The sequence below is a fragment of the Zychaea mexicana genome (assembly GCF_025766255.1).
Source record: "Zychaea mexicana strain RSA 1403 chromosome Unknown BDB00scaffold_155, whole genome shotgun sequence".
Lineage (NCBI taxonomy): Eukaryota > Fungi > Mucoromycota > Mucoromycetes > Mucorales > Lichtheimiaceae > Zychaea > Zychaea mexicana.
Genome location: NW_026516818.1, coordinates 41706 through 60533, shown reverse-complemented (window position 1 = coordinate 60533; position 18828 = coordinate 41706). Strand labels below are relative to the sequence as shown.

Genomic DNA, 18828 nt, shown 5'->3' with positions numbered 1-18828 from the left:
TCAGGACCAATACGATCAACATGATTCAAGTTTTTGAGCAAAGCTGTATTATTTTTTTAATGTATGTATGGCTTCGACGCGTTTAATTCGTATGCATCGGTTGAGCCTTCAGTCGAACGCGCATAAAAATAAAGTTTGTTTGTAAGAAATGCTGGCGGCCAAAGATTATGTTTATATTACTGCTTTTCTTTTCAAAGAAGAGAAATATAAGAGAGGATCACAAAGGCTACTACCGATTAATCAATCACTTGGTTGTTCTCTTAGCCAGACAAAACCGGGCGTTGATGAGTTTACGATGAAAGGCATTTAAAAGCACAAGCAACAACAGAAAAAGTGTTAATCTTGAATACCGGCAACAAAGACAAATGGTAAGTGGATCAACCATATATATAAAAAACTAGCCGAGAATCAATAACAGCATTCTCAAGAGCGAGAGCGGTGTGAACGGACATCATCATTTCTGAAACTTTTCAATTCTGAAATGTAAAACATCATATTGATCCATATATATAAGATCATGCTGACGCTTACCGGGTGATTCGATTCGCTACATATGATATAAGCAGGGCTAAACAATAAGAATAGCGATCGGTTATGCTAATAGGGTGTTTATTTTATTATACGCTACTTCTTCGTATATGACATACGGTGTTGTTACTATCCTACAATATATACTCTAAAGGAAAGTTTGTCTTATCAGTAATATGAAAGATTACGTCAGGGGAAGATAACAAAAACTTTGATCGGCATTCTCCAAGTAATCGGTCTTTTATAGCAAATACAGTACTGATGTTCTTGCCCGTCGTCCCCGGCAAAAGTTGAGAAAAAATAATACCGTATGTACGACAGTGGAAGCGATACTGCATTGTGATCCGGTATTAATAACAATGAGCATGGTCTATGTTGGTGTGACATTTGGTACATGACGAAAAGGCGCGTGATATAGCATGATAATAAAGCTGCTAGTGCATAAAATGCAGAGAAAACCCTCATCTCTAAAACCTACTATACATGTATGTACACAGTGGTTCAATATGAAACCAAGAGGACCCTTTGAAAGTGTTTATTTTTGAAATATACAATGTAGTACTGTAGCACGAGATCATCATAGCCTTCTTTTCCATCAAGGTGCAATATAAAAAGTTTGTGTCGCTCATACAGATATGCTTTGTTATTTTCCCTAGTAAAGAGTGATGTTCTTCATGTTTGAAATTTCTCTAATGTTGAGCCCGGTTTGTTCCGTCAACAATATAAGCGACAGGGTCGAGATCACACGTGCATTGCATTTTTGTCACTGCTGCTTTGGTACTTGGGTCACTTTTCTTAACATACTATACAAGTCTCTTAGTGTTGTACGAAAAGTAGAGCATCATCGGAAATCTCTTCAGTAACTCACAATACAATTAATCGTTAATTGATTAGCTAAAAGTATACACAGTGGTCCTCGTTTAATTTCACTCTCAATAAAATAAACCCTCGGTTATTTCAACTTTTTTCTATATCCCCTTTAAGCATAGAACACTGCTTGAATCACCCTCGTTTTGTGTCAACCCTCAGTAGTTTTAACACTTTATAGAGCCCCTTTGAGGTTAAAATTAAACAGGGAACCACTGTATACAAATATAATATCGGTATAATTCCATTTACATAAGCTCTGACAGCTCGTTCTGAGCGGGTGTTTTTCCATACTGTTTAAGTAGTACCACGTACTTACTCTTTGAAATTAAAGAGCAAATGTATAGAGACCTTTTCTCTTTCATTAGAACACGCAGAAAAGGTTTCGCCATTTATTATCTATCATACTGCAAAGTCATCAAGATTTAATTCGTGTTACTTTTGGTGGTTTGATATATAGCATAAATTGATGTATGTAATACAGAAGGGGATGATAATGGGAAAGAGAAGAAAAGGAAGTCATTTGATCGATAAAGGAGAGTGTTATCATATGCATGTGCTGCTAATAGACAAAAATCAAGAGCCATTATTATAGAGATAATAGACAAACAATAAAGAAAAAAATGGGTAATAGCATTAGCAGTACTACTACTCCTTCGTAGTTATGCTTTGTGATTGTTTATTAGAAAACGCGAAGGAACTTAAATGCCAGTAACAAAAGCACAAACAATTGCAAAGAAGGAACCAAATGAACCGGAGCCATGCTGTCAAGCGATGCATCCCCAGAGGCGCTTGCATTGCTTGTTCCAGCAGCTCCTGCACTTGTGGATGACGACGACGAAGCAGTTGTATTCGAAGATGAGATGGTAGGGTTAGCCTCGGTCGAGTACACCCACGACGTTTCCCAGTAAGGCTGTGAGATGTTCATGCATTCTTGTACGGTAACGACATTAAACGTCTGTTGGAGCGTGGGCAACCATTTTTCAGCCATGGAGACAGTGGAGTTATTCAATTCGTGCTCAAGAATAATGTGGCCTTGTTGGTTGTCAGTACCGTTCTTGCGAGCCTCAACCCAACCTTCAAAGTAGCCATCGACTGTATCGGGGCTCAAGCTGCCTCCGCCATCACCAGGCATATCCCAATCGTTTGTGTCCTGTTTTTGTTGTTGTAAATAGTAATGATGAGATTCGAGATAAAGAAGAAGAGAGAAAAGATATAAAATATTGATCATTGATTCTTCTTTACCTCGTCCCAAATGATGGTACGCATACCCATCTGCCATGCAATAGCGCGGACACGGTCATCAACATCGCCATAGGGAGCTATAGTAGTAGTAGTAGTGGTTGCGGTAGCAATGAGTAAAATTGGATTAGCACGCAAACAAAAGAAAAAGCAGTCTTTGGACCGTGCAGAAGCATTTTACAACTTACGTCTCCAGCATCTAGGTGTCACACCGGTGGCTTCCTTCACTGCACGGAGCGACCAATAAAGCTCGGCAACAACAAGTTCATCTGTCTGTGCAGTCATTTGAGGATGCGACCATGTGTGTATACAAATCACATGGCCGTTGTTGACAGCGCGTTGAGCAGCAGCTGGGTAAGTGGCTACATTGGAACCGATATACTGGTGCGAAAATCATCATGATTATTTTGAAAAAGGGGGAGGCAATTAGAGTGATAATCCTTTTTCCTTCCACCCAATAAACGTTGCTGGCAATGATAAAAAGTAACTTACAAAGAGTGTAGCAGTTTGGTTATGCTCAGCAAGAAAGTTGTACAGATGGGGTTCAGCCCACGAAGCATTGCCAGTATCAGGGATATTGAAAGGACCGTCATCATAGGTCAAGCCCCAATCACCAGGGCGGGGACAATAGTAGATGTCTTCGGGCAAGTAAGACACTTTGGGCTTGACACAATTGGTGTCGGACCACCAACAGTAAGGATCGGTACCAGCGTCATAACCAGACATGTCCAAGTCGCCGTTGGAACCCGCCTTAGTGACAGTCGCATTGGGCACATGGTTCCAATCAATGGCATTAATAACAGCTTGGACCTCAGCATGATCGGTCGTAGGCGTACCCCATGGCTCGGGATACGCAGTCAAGTTGAGCGTTGCTGTAGACAATGTAGGATCCGTATTGCGACTCGTTTGGTAGCTTGTAGCAACACCCGATGGAACAGCAAAGTTGGGGAGCCAAGTAGGCGATTCAACGGCCAAGAGTCCGGAGTCGCCGCTGGATGTTGTGCTGGGTGATGAAGCAGAAGGGATAGGCACAGAGGACGACATCTAGATAATGTAGCTATTTCGTGATAAGCAGGGTAAGGTAATACACGACGACAAGTGAAAAATGTGAAAAGAAGAGAAACAGTATCAATCGCGATTTGGAGAGATGAAAAAATCGGTGGACTTTTTATATTTAATCTGAGAGAGAACAGAATGTAAATTTAGAAATGAAGAATACTACTCGTCATGAATATAACTATGCGTGCGCGCACATGTATATAAAGATTTAAAAGAACGAGCGCAATGGAGAGCGTTTCCCTGATCTAGTAATAGCGATGACGCCCCTCTCTCTCAGCTATTTTCAATTCGACAAGCAACCATGTTGTTGTTGTTGTTGTTGTTTTTTATGCTGCAGTTAAGGTTGTACAGCGTAGCAGTAAAAAGTAAACAATAAAACGTGTAACTTGTGGCTTCTGTTTTGCAACGGGGATCACTTATAATCCATTCTGTTTGTGAGGTGTAAGACAGTTTATGTGCGGCTATAGTATGCTGCTCTGCTGTCGATGTGAATTTTGTTGTTGCAGTTATATAGTATCTTTGAGAGTGAGAGTGGGAGTCATTGTTTCTTGGCAACTTTGAACGGCAATGCACAAAAAAAACTGGCCGTTGCGCATAGCGGATTTTTCTTTACCCTAACTAATTTTCTATATTTGGCGAATTTGCTTCTTTATGGCGCTCACTCGGGGTTCACAAAAAAAGTTTGTTTTTACTTTTTTTACCTTTGCCTTAGCCTGATAATATGTGTGCTTTTCGTCTAATGATGTCCAGGAACTGATGCCGATGAGGATGATGATCCAGTAAGGGCAATACGATTCGCGCTTGGTTTCTCTCCTTTTTTTTTTCTGGTTTAAATCGTGGATTATTGCGCGCACTCAACTTTCTCTTTGCCACAATCATCCATCATATATGGAGAAAATAGAGAGCAAGTCCTCCTTTTTTGAAGTCAATTTCATCAGGAGGGTAAACCTTTACACTCACATATCGCTATTCTTAATGTCATTATGTATCCGTCATCACCGTTTAGATATGGGATCTGAACGTTAATGCAACAACACCAGTGTGACAATCGCAAAAGTAAAGTGCTACCACTCCTTACTGCTGTAGCATCCATTGCCTATCTGCCAGTGCGTATACAGATTGTATACCCGGTGATCGTTGTTTAATATATAGCAAACGATACCGTCGTCGTCGCGTGTCTTTCCGTACTTGTAATGATGCATTATGCAAATTTTTTTCATGTCGTTTTAAACCTTACATGTCTTTTTTTGGTAAGATTTATTGTATGTACTGTTATGTGATCAAAAAACGGTTTCTTAAGTAGTATTACCAGTATAATATGTCCAGGCGGGTAGTTTCTACGGGTATAATGCATCTTTTTCAAGGGTAGTAGTAGGGAACGGAAGGGAAAAAGGAAGGTTGAAGGCTGTTGTTGTGCGGAACGCACACAGTAAGTCCAAAGGATGAATAAAAAAGCTTAATATGTAGAGCGAATTTACGCCAACACGACAATCGTACAGTATTATCATATACGACGAACATGCGATCACAAAGAAGAAGAAGAATAGAACAGAAAGTGTTGGCTCCCCCGTACAATTCACCCCTTGTTTCCAGGATGATAACAATAATGCAATAGCAGCAGGCGGGTGGCAGTATACATAGAATAAGAGAAGTATCTCTCGGATTTTTTGCTGATCAAATTCCGCTTTCTCCGTTCAGCCCTAAACTCAAACCTCACATCCCACCTCACAACCCCTTCCTTCCCCCTTTCCGGCGGTGGTGGGTTGTGTGTACGACACACAGACATGCTCAAGAGCGGTTCCGTTTCGGACTTTCTGGGTTTAATATTATTACCTGCCGTCCGACGAGATGCAAGATACATGTGCTTTTTACATATTAGCTTTTAACAATTACTATAAACTGCCCATTATATAATATGAAAAGCACACAAAAAAAAAAGAGAGATACCGGATAAAATTTCAAGAATGTGATACCAAATGAGCTATCATTGACTGATGTTGGTAAAACTTGATATATCATTAATATGATATCAACGTGCAGATTAAGAAACAACAAAAGAGCGATCATGGCTGAAATGCTTGTCTGTGATTGGGCTAAGTTTAAATAAGGCACACTGGATTGTGTAAGAAATATATGATATGAACGGGATATACAGAAACCCTCCTTCTTGTAAAGTCCCATACACACACACACACACACTTAATTTTACCTCTCGCATCACACACATCCATATAGCAGAAAAAAAGGAAAGAAGAATGTCATTTCACACAGAAAACAAAAGGACAATTGTTGTGTGAAAAGAAAGTAGTTGGGTGAAGCCGATCTAAAAAAAATTCAGGGAAGAGGGGTGCCGGTTATGAGTAAATAAATCTGTGTCATTAGCAATGGTTGTGTTACATGCAACCGTCTTCTTCGCTTTTCATCATCATGATGATGGTTGAAAGTTGAGCGCGCATTTTTTCTTAACTGTCTCCTTTCAATAGTAAAGGGAAGGTACATTCCCCTTTCTCCCCAAAAAATCCCCCCTCGAGCGGGTCTTGGGAAGAAAAAGAAGTAGTATTAATAGGTAGCAGTAACTAGGTAAAGGGATGTAGACATTGTTCTTTACCGATGAGCGGGCTCACATAAAGCGCGTATCTTGGAGTTGGCTAGTGATGATGATGCCTGGTAATGATGGCACATGTCACATTTGTTGCCAAGGTACCGTTTCTACGGAGATCGGTTGCCGTGGGGATTATTGTTGAGCTGGTTGCTATGGTGATTGTTGTTGTGGAGTTGATATAGAAACGGCATCTGACACAAACATTCATCGTCAACAGAATGTGATATTAAAACAAGTGTGTGTGTGTGTGTGTGTGTGTGAGGAAGAAGGAGGGAGGTGTGAGAGAGGGGAGAGGGTGGCAAAAAGAACAACACAACATTCTTGTGATGATGGCAAGAAAACAGGTATACTTCCCTCTCTCTTTTTCTCTCTCTCTCGCTTTCTCCTGGGAAAAGAGAGTTGTCAACTCCGGGTTTTTGAGGGGCGGGAGGCGGATGAGAGAGAAAGAAAGAAAGATGCAAATCGGAAGTCTAATCTTGTATTTTCGTGGGCACTGGGATGATCTATATTGTTGTATTGTAAGAAGAATGTAAAAAGAGACACAGAGAGAAAGTACAAGAGAGAGAGAGAGAGAATGGTGTGTTCCATTGTTGGGGATGCGTTGTACACCGACAAACGGAATGATATGTGAGAGCCTATCGCATGGAGCGGGCCTGACAATATACACAATATCAACCCAAGCGATCGCTGGGTAACCTTCCAAGTCAGACGCGGGTTACCCGGGCAAAGAGAAAAAACAATGAAAAAAAAATAAACCAGACTCTATTAGTACAATAATAGATTGCAATAGAGAGAGAGAGAGAGAGCGAGCCCATATGTATTTCCCTATTGTATCAATCACACTACTGGCTCGCTCTACGTGTTGTGTGCTATGTGCGTGTGCAAACAACTTGTGTTTGAAAGTCAGTTTACGCGAGTCCCCAGGCCACCCGCATTTTTTTTGTTTCCCCTTCCTCTCACATCTACTATTATTCATTGGCACTACGAGCCTCTTTTTCTCTCTCTCTCTTTTTTTTTTTTTTTCACTCGCACATCCAAACCCAAAGGACCAAAACCCACATCCCCTTTCCTCTTCTTGGTTTTCTTTTACTTTGTCTTTTCTTCTTCTTTCCCCTCACACCCTCTTCCCATTTTTTTCACTCTTTCTCCCCTTTTTCTTATTATAATATGATGCGACTTGTTTCGTCCTCGTCGTCGTCGTCGTCGTCACCGTCTGTGGACGCGCCACAGCCAGTACAATCGTCGGCTTGTCCGTCCGTAGTAGTGGGATCCACGCCGCCACCTTCTGCTACCGCATTGGAACTGCCTCCAATTCTGGACCTGTCAACCAGTATGCTATCTTTCTTACAATAACAACAATAAAAACGATAACAATGATATAGTGAGAGAGAGAGAGAGAGAGAGCATGCGAATAATATAATTATAGTAATAACAATAAAATCCGTTATTATCTTTCTATTGAACACAAAAAAAAATCACAACAACAAAAAGGGATGCGCCCGCCGTCGCCAGCTTCGCCCAACAAAAAAGATGAGCAAGCCCTACCATGTGGAGATGAGCAGTTGGCAATGCAGAAACAAGCCATAGTACCTGCAACACAAGTGCAAGCACAAGCAGCAGCACAAGCACCAGCGTTCCTGGAACCAACGCCGCAACTTGACAACCATCGGCACTACGAGTCAGCGTTTCGGCCGCACCTATTTTCTGCGTTGAAAGAAAAATTTGATCGACGGTCGCCCTCCTCGACAACGACGTCTTCTTTGGAGAGGCAATACCCTCGGAAATGGAAATTTTTTGCCCACAAGATACCCTCGCTGCAGATACCCGTTCCGCGCCGATCATCGTCCTCGTCTTCATCTACTACTACCACTACCACGACTGCCACCACTACTACATCATCGACGCCACCGCTGCTTCAGCCCAGACATTACCACCAGCAACACAGCCCTCATCATCTTTCTCATCACCAGCAGTATGCCCCGCAGCATCATCAGGAGCAGTTAGCATCAACAGCACCAACAGTAGCAACAGCAGCACCAAAACAACAACAAGAAGACAGTAAGGACGATTATTCGCCAATGTCGCCCACGATGGCCACCGCTTCTGCCGCTGCTGCTGCTGCTGCTGTGCAGCATCACCCGGGCTCGACAGTTGCGGAATCATTTCTGAATTGTCTCCGACTGTCCTCTCTGCGCAATACCAGCAGCAGCGAGAACAACAACAATAGTAGTAGTAGTAGTAGTAGTAGTAGTAGCACCACCCCGCCACCTTGCTCCCTGTCCTCGTCCTCCTCTACCACCAACGACACAAGCTCTAGCAGTAGTAGTGACGACGAGGCTTTGCTCGAAGAGCAGGACGAGGCCACACGCATGGCCGCTGAGGCACTTGCTGCTGCTTCGGCGGATGCGCATCACCGCGCGGCACAAGAAGAGCAGCTCGTGTCACTTGTGATGCAGAACAAGCAATCCGCTCAAGCTGCCACTGGCCTGGATCACACAAAGTTCCTGACAAAGAACGCTCACATTAAACGACCACGGAATGCTTGGATCCACGTAAGTTCTACTATCACTACTACTCTTTCGTTATTGTTTGTGTGTGTTCAACGCTAACTGAGACCATGTACACATGGGCTGCTTGCTGTTGGCATGTTTCTACCCCCTTTTTTTTCTTTCTTGTTGTTGTTGTTGTTGTTTATTCTTTCTTTTTAGTTCCGATGTCATTATGGCCAGGCATTGAAAACTCAAGACCCGACGCTACGTGCAGAAGAGATCTCAAAGTAAGCATGATGATTCGCTCTTTTGCTTTGGGCTTCCAGGCCCTTACTATCCAGTCCCCCCCCCTCACTCTCTCTCTCTCTCTCTCACTTTTTCCCCTCCTTAACTCTGTCTGTCTTGTTATCCTTCGCCCATACTTACTTACATTGTTGTTGTTGTGCAGACGTGCATCGCGGCGCTGGGCCCGTTTGACGGAGAAAGAAAAGAAGCCATGGCATGATCTGGCCGAGCAGGAGAAGCTCGCACACAAGGAAGCGTTCCCGGAGTACCGATACTGCCCAAAACGCCACTCGTCGTCATCGTCATCTTCATCGTCGTCATCATCGCTAGCATCGCCCTCGCCCACGACGACACTGCTCTACCACGATGCAGTAGCAGCAGCAGCAGCAGCAACAACAACAGCGGCAGTGGTCGAGGTACATGCTGCGGAAGGCCAATCCGGCTGTGACACCAGCGGTCACCGGTACAAGAAAGCCAGACGGCGGACAAAGTAAAAAACAAAATGCAAGCCAACAACAGCCATTATACATATTGTACAAAATTTAAAAAAAATGAACGAGTTGCACCGAGAAGGGAAGGGGACACACTTACACACTTACACACTTTTACACACTTTTACACACACGCAATTCAACTCAATTTCACTTTACACTTTTTTATACAACACTCGCACGCACGCACTATCAACAAAAGCACTCACTCACTCACTCACTCACTATACATACTTCTTTGCACACACACAAAATCAAAAACAAACTCTCACCCGCACCCTCCCCTTCTCGCTTCCGCATCAACACACACACACACACACACTCTCTCTCTCTCTGATCTTGACTTGACACTTACATAACACACACATACACACAGCCCTTTTCTTCTATACCAGTTCTTCGTCTTTTTTTCTTCCCTGTAATCCTTTTCTTTGTTTGTTTGTTAGAGAGGAAAGAGCCTCTTTTCTTGTTCTTTTCTTGGTGTTGTTGTTGTTGTTGTTCGGGATTCTTTCTTTCTTTTCTTTTATTTAATGCACAGCTGATCTGTTTTTCTTCTTTTTTCTTCAATTTTACACACACAAAAAAAAAGAATTGGAACTTTTTTTGTATTTAAATCAAAATTGCTCTATCTATTCTACTCCTTAATTTCTCCACAATGCTGTTGTAGATTGTTGTTGCAATTTGTTGCCACGCAACAACAAAAAGAAAAAAGTGACACGCGATACACTATCGTCACACGACCGCCAAAAAAGAATATGCCCCCACCCCCTCCGAACCTCCGTGGTTTTTTCTTTCCACTACTCTGTTGCTTCTTTTTGACCAAGTGGCAGGTAGATCACCTCAAGGGAACCCAGCCCCCCCTTAATTCTGTTGGAAACAAAAAGCTTTCCATCTTACAGGGGGGAGGGGAGAGGATCGGTAGATACTATCCTTTCTTTCTTTTGGCGGATTCTTGATTTGCGTCAGTCTAACTGCTGTAGTATGCACAGGTAGTACATACGCTGCAGCATCATATTGAGTGTGGTATGAGGCTAGCTATGTATAGCAGAGAGAGAGAGAGAGAGTGGGGTGTGACATCGGGATCGGCTCTTCATTTTTCTGGCTATATATACATACACACACATCTACAAGGATGGATTTTACTCGATATACTATACACACCGCATACTATCAGACAGTAGCCATTCATTATTCAATGGCGTTTAGTGGCGTCTAGTGGTATCACTATTAAAAGGCTGATTACTGTTGATGTTGCTTATGGCAACCCACATGGTTGTCAACGTATGTAACCAAAATCGACCACAACCCCGAACACACACAATAGCCGCTTAATAGTATTATAAATGTGCGTATGTGTGGCTGTCGGATGTCAAACCTAAAATGTAGACACAAACAATAGTGTGTAATAAGTCATACACCCTGATCGCACGAAAGATAATCATTTCTCTCTCCAAGGGCGAAGCACGATGACTTTTAATTGAAGTATATCTGACTGTTATATATAGCTTTCATTATCCACTGACAGCAATGGCATCCAATATAAGCAGTAGCTGTCAATGATTTCATTATTCATGCGACGTCTGCTAGGTCACCGCATATAATCAACTTTGGTAGCCTCTCGTTATTGCGACTAAAGCGGCAGTACCAGTGCTGGTGGCTGCGTCGAATCCAGAGTGCTCGTCCAAAGTGCTACGGGTTGCACAGGATTTTAGTATCGCTTATTGTCTACAATGTGGCCAAATAGGGATTAGTAATGGGTTTCCTTTTTCACGAAGGCCTGCTATCTTGTTTACTTCATTATAGAGCACTATGACTTATCATAGCTTAGTAGCTGAAACACTTGATGAAGAGATGGGATATAAGAAAGTGATAGTTTATTCTCCATGGTCAATCATGAAAAAAGGAGGGGCTGGCGATTATGCTTGCCGAGACTGTCGCAAAGAGCCGGAGCTTCTGCTGTCTGCTGCAAGGGGACACGGAAGAAGGGGGCGGTTGGGGATACTGCAGACTCCATGTTATACTTCAACTAACAGCTACATGTTGAACTGGACCATACGTAGAAGGTCATTGATTCATCACGTTTATTGTTTAACGCTACTATGTAACCACTCATGAAGAAATTTCAGCTGTCCATCGCCGAATGACCATACAGTTCGTATAACCCACATTGAACGGAGAGCCTATCGCCATCCAGCTATATCCACGGAAAGGCGGTTCCATCATATCAAAAAAATCAATTCATTGATATTCGCCACCAACGCATCCTTCATGACGTTGGTTTTTGTCATATATCGATGACGCCGTATCGCTGACATTAATAACTTCGCTTCTTTGCCTTGCTTGCATTACAAACTACAGTAATACGGCTTGCTTATCATCTATCTCACATGTCCGCGAACTATGATACGAAAATGGAAGAGTGGAGTTGATAGAAGGCCATAAAGTACTCGATGATCGTGTTAGCTACTGTGCGCAACTTTCCTTTTTTGGTTTGAAAAGGATACAGAAGTGCATCAGAATGAGGTAGACTACAATCTGCTCGCACTGCACGGCAATTATACGATTTACATGATTACATAAAATAGAAAGAACACTTTTTTCTCTGTGGGGCAGATATACAAGCTTATTATTCTGATATACCATTTCGTTTTTGTTATATCCTTTGAATCTGATCAACAAGTAAGGTTCTTCAGGTCGATTCGTAATCCTACCCAAAAATGAGGATACTACTCACATTGACAGTGGCAATCAGGAGCAGATGTTCAATATATACATAGACTCCTCTATAGATTCTCTTTTCTTTGGAACTATTAGCATATTCGATCAGAGCAAAGGCACGGTGTAGCAAATATATGTACACTCAAGACAGCTATGCTGTGATATATTTCTACTGATAAACAGAAAATAATACGATTCTTTAGACCAGTACCAGCGTACTAATATGTAGCCGAAGAAAACACATGCCATCCCTTGTCGTTCCTTTGCTTTGCTCTTTCAAAACTTTCACGTGTACAGAAATTAGCAGGTGTATTCCAAAATATAAAAGTCATTTTAAGCTGTAATTTTTTCAGCCATCAAGGTTACTGACATGTTATCATACTAGTATGTACTTTTATTTTCTCTTGCGTTGATGATGTTGCGTTGGTCTCTAAGATGTCGTTGATGCTAATAGACAAGAAAACGTTATAGCTGTAGTGCGTGTTGATTTTCACATGGTATAATATTGCATTGGCTAGTCATAACAGAAGAACAAGAAGTACGTAGTAATCTTGTTTTATTCTTTTAGCAGGTCAGCATCTATGTGTGACATGGCGATGAATCACGTATTACATCACCTAAGCATCTACAGGAAATAATACACTACAATAAATATCAGCCGGATGAATATTGATATTGTTGTCTGTCTCGCCGGCCTGCGGAAGCATCATAACAAAATCGATGAGTTTTAACGGTATTGTTGAATAGTGATGGTGTTGGGGTTTTAGGAATGGAAAGTTATGAAAGAGCCAAGAAAGAGCGAAAGCATAAGCACGAGTATGCTACCGTTGTGTATGAAATGAAATAAAATGTTGATATGCAGCATTATAGTAGATACCCACAGCAACCGATACTACTAGAATACCGTTATTCCGTCATTATGTACTTCTTTATTGGTATCTTCTTCTTTATTATTAAAATCTTTAAAAGTTAGCTGAAAAATCCAAAAAAGGAAACTCTCATCCATGTAAATTCACAGACAGAAAAAGAGAAAGTAAATACTTACGCAAAGCATTCCCAAATTCATGGGGACCTCGGCCGCACTTTTTACCCGTGGGCTCGGGGAAATTGAAAATGAAGCAGGACTTACGCCCGGAGGCTGCCTGAGTAAAAAAACAGCCGTTCGCGTGAAACGATGCAACATCCGAAGATGGGTCGAGACAGAGGCTACTAGGAACTGTAGAAGAAAAGCAAAGGGGAGGGGAGAAAAGGTGGATAAACTATATAAGAAACGCAATAGACGCTTTTAACGACTTCCTGGGTCAGAGCAAGGGGAGGAGGGGAGGGGGGTATAAAATATATAAAGAACGCAAAGAAGAAGATGAGGCTTTTAAGGACTTCCTCAGGTCCAAGTCAAAGCAAAAAGCACACGCCACCGTCCAGATGGATGGATAGATCTTGACCACTGCCGATAGACTACTTGACAGGTCGGCTTCTAGGAGCGGGATGACAGTGGAGCATCAATCTTGACTAGCATGGAAATGTCTGTGCCCTATCGCCATTCCGAGAAACAAAAGAGATGAACAGTTAATGGGAAACTGTTAAACCACACACATACAAGATTCTATCGTGCTATACTTACCTATACTTCTACGATGAGACACAGGAGAACCGAACACCCAGCCAGTGTAGAGCAGAGAATCGCAGCCAGAACAGAAACACTTCTTCTAGCTGGATAAAAAAAAAGATCATTAGAGGGCTGCACCCACTGTGCTATCTTTATTTTTTAACACGGCATTACCATCCTCCTCCATCCCAAGCTGGATCCACCTATACTTAAATTTGTTTGTCGTTTTACAGCAAAGTTATAGACAGAGAGAGATGGGGTCTAAGCCCATCCAAGTTCAAACAGATCACCGCAGAGCCATCCTCTATTAGAAAAACGAAAACATCTATGAGCAGCTGCATACACTTTTTGACATGTCACGGCAGACATCTTCCTGGTTCTTCAAACACACAAAGACAAACACAAGCACAGCGATACTTACTATTATGACATCCTTGGCTTGGAGGAAGAGAGCCTTGAGTTAGAGAGAGGAAAAGCAAGAAGGGGATGACCAATTCTGAAAAAAGAATAAGAGAAGAAAGGGGAGGAGAGAAAGAAAACTTTTTTGAGAGACTGCCATATTGCATACGTCATGGTCAGGAGCCCTTTCCCGTCACGCTGCTGTACACACTGCACACCTTTGACGCGTCATCCCCTACACCCATGCCATCCTACTCACCTATCATACCAATGTTCAAGTCCCCTTTTGCTTATACTTACTATCTGTAACTTGTCCGCAGGACACAATTAACCCAACCAGCATAAGGCGGAACCTGAAGTAGAATGAAAAGAAGAAAGATCATGAGCAGGCTGTTCTTAATATGCAACTATTCCTGACACGTCATGGCATCAGCACCTCCAACAGACACTCGACTTCTCTCCAACTCATCCTCACATTTCATTCCCTACCGTACTTACAGTTGTTGCTTATGTTTAAGGGTGGGATGCAAACAACAAACCGAACCAACCATTTCAAAAAGTCAGAATCCTACAGTAGTAGCAGAGAAGAAAGGAGGATAACATTAGCGGCTGTATGCTGTACATACACTTCTTTAGACACGTCAAAATTCAGATCTTCTTTCGTATATCACATCCACAAGCAAAGCCTCAAGTCACACTTCACATTTTCCATATTGTACTTACTCTTGCATCTGTGCTTTTAGAGCCAACGTGAGGGGGAGATGGACCAGGTTAAGACGAGAAGAAGGTCTGTGTCAAAAAAGAAAGAAAGTGAGATAAACGGATCTTAAGATACTCGCAACCGGTTGCATACGCTCTGCTCACTCACCACCATAAACATACACTCTTCGATCCTCTAATCCGTTCCAATGATACTCACATTAAATAGCTTTTGCTTACAAACGTTGACGAGGAGGAAGAGGAGCGGCATGATTGCTGCGGCCGCGCGGTTATATAGAGTAATGAACACGGCATTTGAGCCAGTTCAATCTATACAATCAGATTGCTCTCTCACGTTTATGACGCGCCGAGGTGTGTGGCTCCTCCAGATAAGAAAGTTTATTCTACATGAATGTATGACTATGTGAGTAGACGGGTATCGCATCGAGAAAAGACTCAAGCGGATAAGCGTTATAAACACGATATGAAGCTCACTTCAAATCCTTCATCATCTGAGAAGTGTCATCGCTTTAAACACGCTGGATACAAGTATCAATACAAGTATCAACGTATACAAGAGTATCCAAAATCTCATGAGACATGGCGATCCCGCGCTTGCCGTTGTTCCATTTGATGGAAAAATTATGGTCCTTGGTGTTGACTTTTGCCAGGTACTCAACATTGTATCCTCTCTTCTACTTTGCATTCTTTTGCTATTGAGAGGTAATACTTACGTTAAAGTATCTACATCAAACCTGGTAATAGGTCCTTCCTGTGATACCAAATGCATCGCGCTCGCAAATCGTACAGCAGTGTCTAAATCGTTCATCAATTTGACCCAGTGTCACCGTCCATCGCCTTGAAACCAACATACGCGTCCAATAAGCTGCCAACACCAATGATGCAAACGAACTTGGCCAGTCTATGCAACATTTACTTTGCATTGGTGATGGTGCCGAGCTGTTGGTGCCAAGCGGAACTTGCACACCCATAGTGGACTCTGCAATAAGACACGACTGATTGTTACGCTCTCTCCAACGATATGTACTTGATGCTGAAATAGCCACTGGACCTCATACCGGCAACATCGTCTTGATCCCTCGCATAACTTTAACACCATCACAAATACGCTCCCCCATTCTCTTCAAACGCATCCAATTCCCTGTTCGCCTGGCATTCACTATGACCCTCAATAAGGCACAGGATCAAACTTTTAACACTGTTGGCCTCTACTTACCTGAACCTCCTTTCACGCATGGTCTACTCTATGTAGCCATGTCACGCGTCCGCACCCCATCATCTATTAGAATCATGTTAGATCCCGAGAACTCAAGTATCGCGGGTCAGCAAGGCCAAAACACCCGAAATGCTGTTTTCCATGAAGTCCTTCTCTAATTCTCTTTATCTTCTATCCTCTTTTTTATCTTCTATTCTCTTTATTATCTTCTATTCTCTTTATTATCACCTATTCTCTTTATTATCACCTATTCTCTTTTTTATCACCTATTCTCTTTTTTTCTCACCTGTTCTCTTTTTTTCACGCCTATTCTCTTTTTATCAATATCACTACATCATCTTTGTCAACACTTCTTTTCGCATTGTATTCTAAACTGGAGATAGTTAAGTATCCAACTTTGACGACTTTCTATGATAGGCTACTTCTCACTGCACAATAATCTTGCTTTTGATTTTGAAAACAGACAATAAGCATCTAATATCAAAACATTGATCCAACCTCGCTCGACAGGAGGGTTTGGGGGGAACCCCCTTGCGACGCGTTTCCGTTGAATGACACGGAGCGAAGCGAGGAAGTATTGGTATATTGTATTAAAATGAGAAAAGATACACAGTATTTTCCGCGTCTCTCTAATTACTGCTTCTCTTTTGGTCTGCTATGCCCGCAATTACTGCTTTTTGGTTGCCAGTTCCAACCGCTTTTCCGCAAAGAATTGGCGGATATGTGATTCAGTCACAACCTCGCCTGAATCTTTGAACGTTTGCAAAAAGTCTTTGATTTGTGATGACAATGCCTTGTATGCCATGATGCTTTCCATTGCTTGTACACGATCCATACGCATGATATGCTCCATACCTGCATCGACCAGTGATTTTCCTAATAATGGATCGAAGCAAACAAAGGCACGGATCAGGGAAACCAACATAGAGCGTTTCTTAGATAATTTGTATATTACCTGCATCTTCGTCTTCTTCGGGTTCGAACGTTTCTTCTTCTGAAAGTAGATATTCGATCTTGTGATCTTTATATGCATGGGCACACTATATATTGAAATTCGATTATTACCACTTGACCAAAGAACACGAAAGCCGAGATCGGTCACTGTTGCTTCCAGTCATATACCTCTTTGCATTGACATAGATGTGAGCGCCAGCCTTCTTTGAGAAAGAGTTCCACGTTTTCCTCGTTGTCATAGGTCACTAAGTGAAGGAAATAAATATAAAAACATAATTTTTAGACGAAAAGAATACTTAAATTCCAAGTTAAATTGAAATCTTTTACCTCGACCACATTGTTGTTCAAGTTGTTGTTTTTTGCCACTGCTATCACTGTTAATTTCCCCGTCGTCCTTCTTCTCATCTTTCTCAACTTGGTCCAGCTTGCGCTTTTGACCCGATACAACAGTAGCAGTATCACTACCACTACTACTAGTAATAGTAGTGGTAGGAGGAGCAGGAGCGGTAACCCATCGATGAATCTTTTCTTCATTCTTGGATAACCCAATGCTGATCCAGTTGTCGGGCTTTTGAATCAAGAATGGATGTTGCTTTGTGCAACCACGACATACATAGCTTTCAAAGTCTTCAACATCAGCTGGCAGCTACAAAGAAACAGACAATCAATCGCAGCGTTAAAAAACACTATCTAATTATTCAACATAATAAACCATCATCAAAGGAGACTGTAAAACCAACCTCGCCAATACATCGATCATGAAACCAATCTTCACAAACGACGCACTAAGAACATTAAAGTTAATTTTGACTAAAGCTCTTTTTCCATCCCTCCAGCAAAAAATCATGCTAATTTCTTTTTTGCTATCAAAAAGTATATACCTGGTACATGGTTCCGTCTTCTTGATCTGGATCATAATCTTTATCGCATCTAGAATACCAAGAAAAAAATGCAAAGGATAATGAGCTATTGTGTCAGTTACGGCATGGTGATAACCCATAGTGAATTGGTTCAGAGATAACCATACCTGCAATACCGGCCTCGAAAATTATGGTTATATTTGTTATTGACATTGCTTTCTTTATTATCGTGAAGGGTGCAACGGGAAACGTCATTGTCATTGTTGTCACGTCCAATGCCACAGTCGCAACGAAAACAGCGCTTGGGGAACAATTCAAAAAGTTCGTGGTCGGCATGACAAGCAATAGAACAACTATAGCAAAAGCCTGCAAGGTCTTTCTCTTCTGGGTAGCACGTTTTGCAGGAATACAGAGCTTGGCGAATATAGCCTTGGTCATAGGTACACTTTTCAAACTTGCCCGGTAAGACCTGTTGCGCTTCTTGTTCAAGTTGACGTTGCTGATCAACGATATCGACAGCTGTCAATATTTCGTCAGTGTTTTGTTCTGTCATTGTTGTCGTGTCAAGAGTCGTATTCTGAATGTAAGCGTATTTGTCTTTCACAGTGCGTGTGTTCGTGTGAGTAAAAAGAGAAGGAACGAAATAACGCGCTTGTAGAATTTGAGTTTCCTTTTTTGAGTTTACACAAATGGTGCGTAGCAATAGGGAGCCACCATACTAACCCAGTGTTAAAATCTGTTCCTTGCAAGCTTACAGAGGGCGGCTTACTCTTCTTCCCAACATCTGTACAC

The 18828-nt window shown here is 42.0% G+C and overlaps 5 protein-coding genes across 5 annotated transcripts; 1 reads left to right on the top strand and 4 right to left on the bottom strand.

Moving 5' to 3' along the window:
- Positions 1–1767: 1767 nt before the first annotated feature.
- Positions 1768–3857, bottom strand: BDB00DRAFT_856446 (uncharacterized protein). The gene is made up of 4 exons (XM_053125786.1): positions 3130–3857; positions 2826–3018; positions 2641–2717; positions 1768–2548 (listed from the first exon to the last, which is right to left on the bottom strand). Exons 1-4 carry the CDS (start codon positions 3679–3681, stop codon positions 2078–2080), a joined length of 1293 nt encoding a protein of 430 aa, XP_052973318.1. The 5' UTR covers positions 3682–3857; the 3' UTR covers positions 1768–2077.
- A 1093-nt stretch (positions 3858–4950) lies between these two features.
- BDB00DRAFT_856444 (uncharacterized protein) lies at positions 4951–6326 on the bottom strand. Its single transcript, XM_053125785.1, has 4 exons — positions 6305–6326; positions 5906–6019; positions 5644–5789; positions 4951–5560 (listed from the first exon to the last, which is right to left on the bottom strand). The coding sequence occupies exons 2-4, from the start codon at positions 5925–5927 to the stop codon at positions 5273–5275; spliced, it is 456 nt and encodes a 151-aa protein (XP_052973317.1). The 5' UTR covers positions 5928–6019; positions 6305–6326; the 3' UTR covers positions 4951–5272.
- Positions 6327–7307: 981 nt separating this feature from the next.
- Positions 7308–8481, bottom strand: BDB00DRAFT_856434 (uncharacterized protein). Its single transcript, XM_053125784.1, has 2 exons — positions 7790–8481; positions 7308–7628 (listed from the first exon to the last, which is right to left on the bottom strand). Exons 1-2 carry the CDS (start codon positions 8153–8155, stop codon positions 7587–7589), a joined length of 408 nt encoding a protein of 135 aa, XP_052973316.1. The 5' UTR covers positions 8156–8481; the 3' UTR covers positions 7308–7586.
- On the top strand, positions 8463–9896 carry BDB00DRAFT_856433 (high mobility group box domain-containing protein). Its single transcript, XM_053125783.1, has 3 exons — positions 8463–8850; positions 9007–9074; positions 9236–9896. Exons 1-3 carry the CDS (start codon positions 8668–8670, stop codon positions 9564–9566), a joined length of 582 nt encoding a protein of 193 aa, XP_052973315.1. The 5' UTR covers positions 8463–8667; the 3' UTR covers positions 9567–9896.
- A 6844-nt stretch (positions 9897–16740) lies between these two features.
- On the bottom strand, positions 16741–18669 carry BDB00DRAFT_984296 (uncharacterized protein). Its single transcript, XM_053130006.1, has 7 exons — positions 18204–18669; positions 18058–18106; positions 17917–17961; positions 17504–17822; positions 17345–17421; positions 17178–17262; positions 16741–17098 (listed from the first exon to the last, which is right to left on the bottom strand). Exons 1-7 carry the CDS (start codon positions 18587–18589, stop codon positions 16890–16892), a joined length of 1170 nt encoding a protein of 389 aa, XP_052973314.1. The 5' UTR covers positions 18590–18669; the 3' UTR covers positions 16741–16889.
- Between the last annotated feature and the right edge of the window lie 159 nt (positions 18670–18828).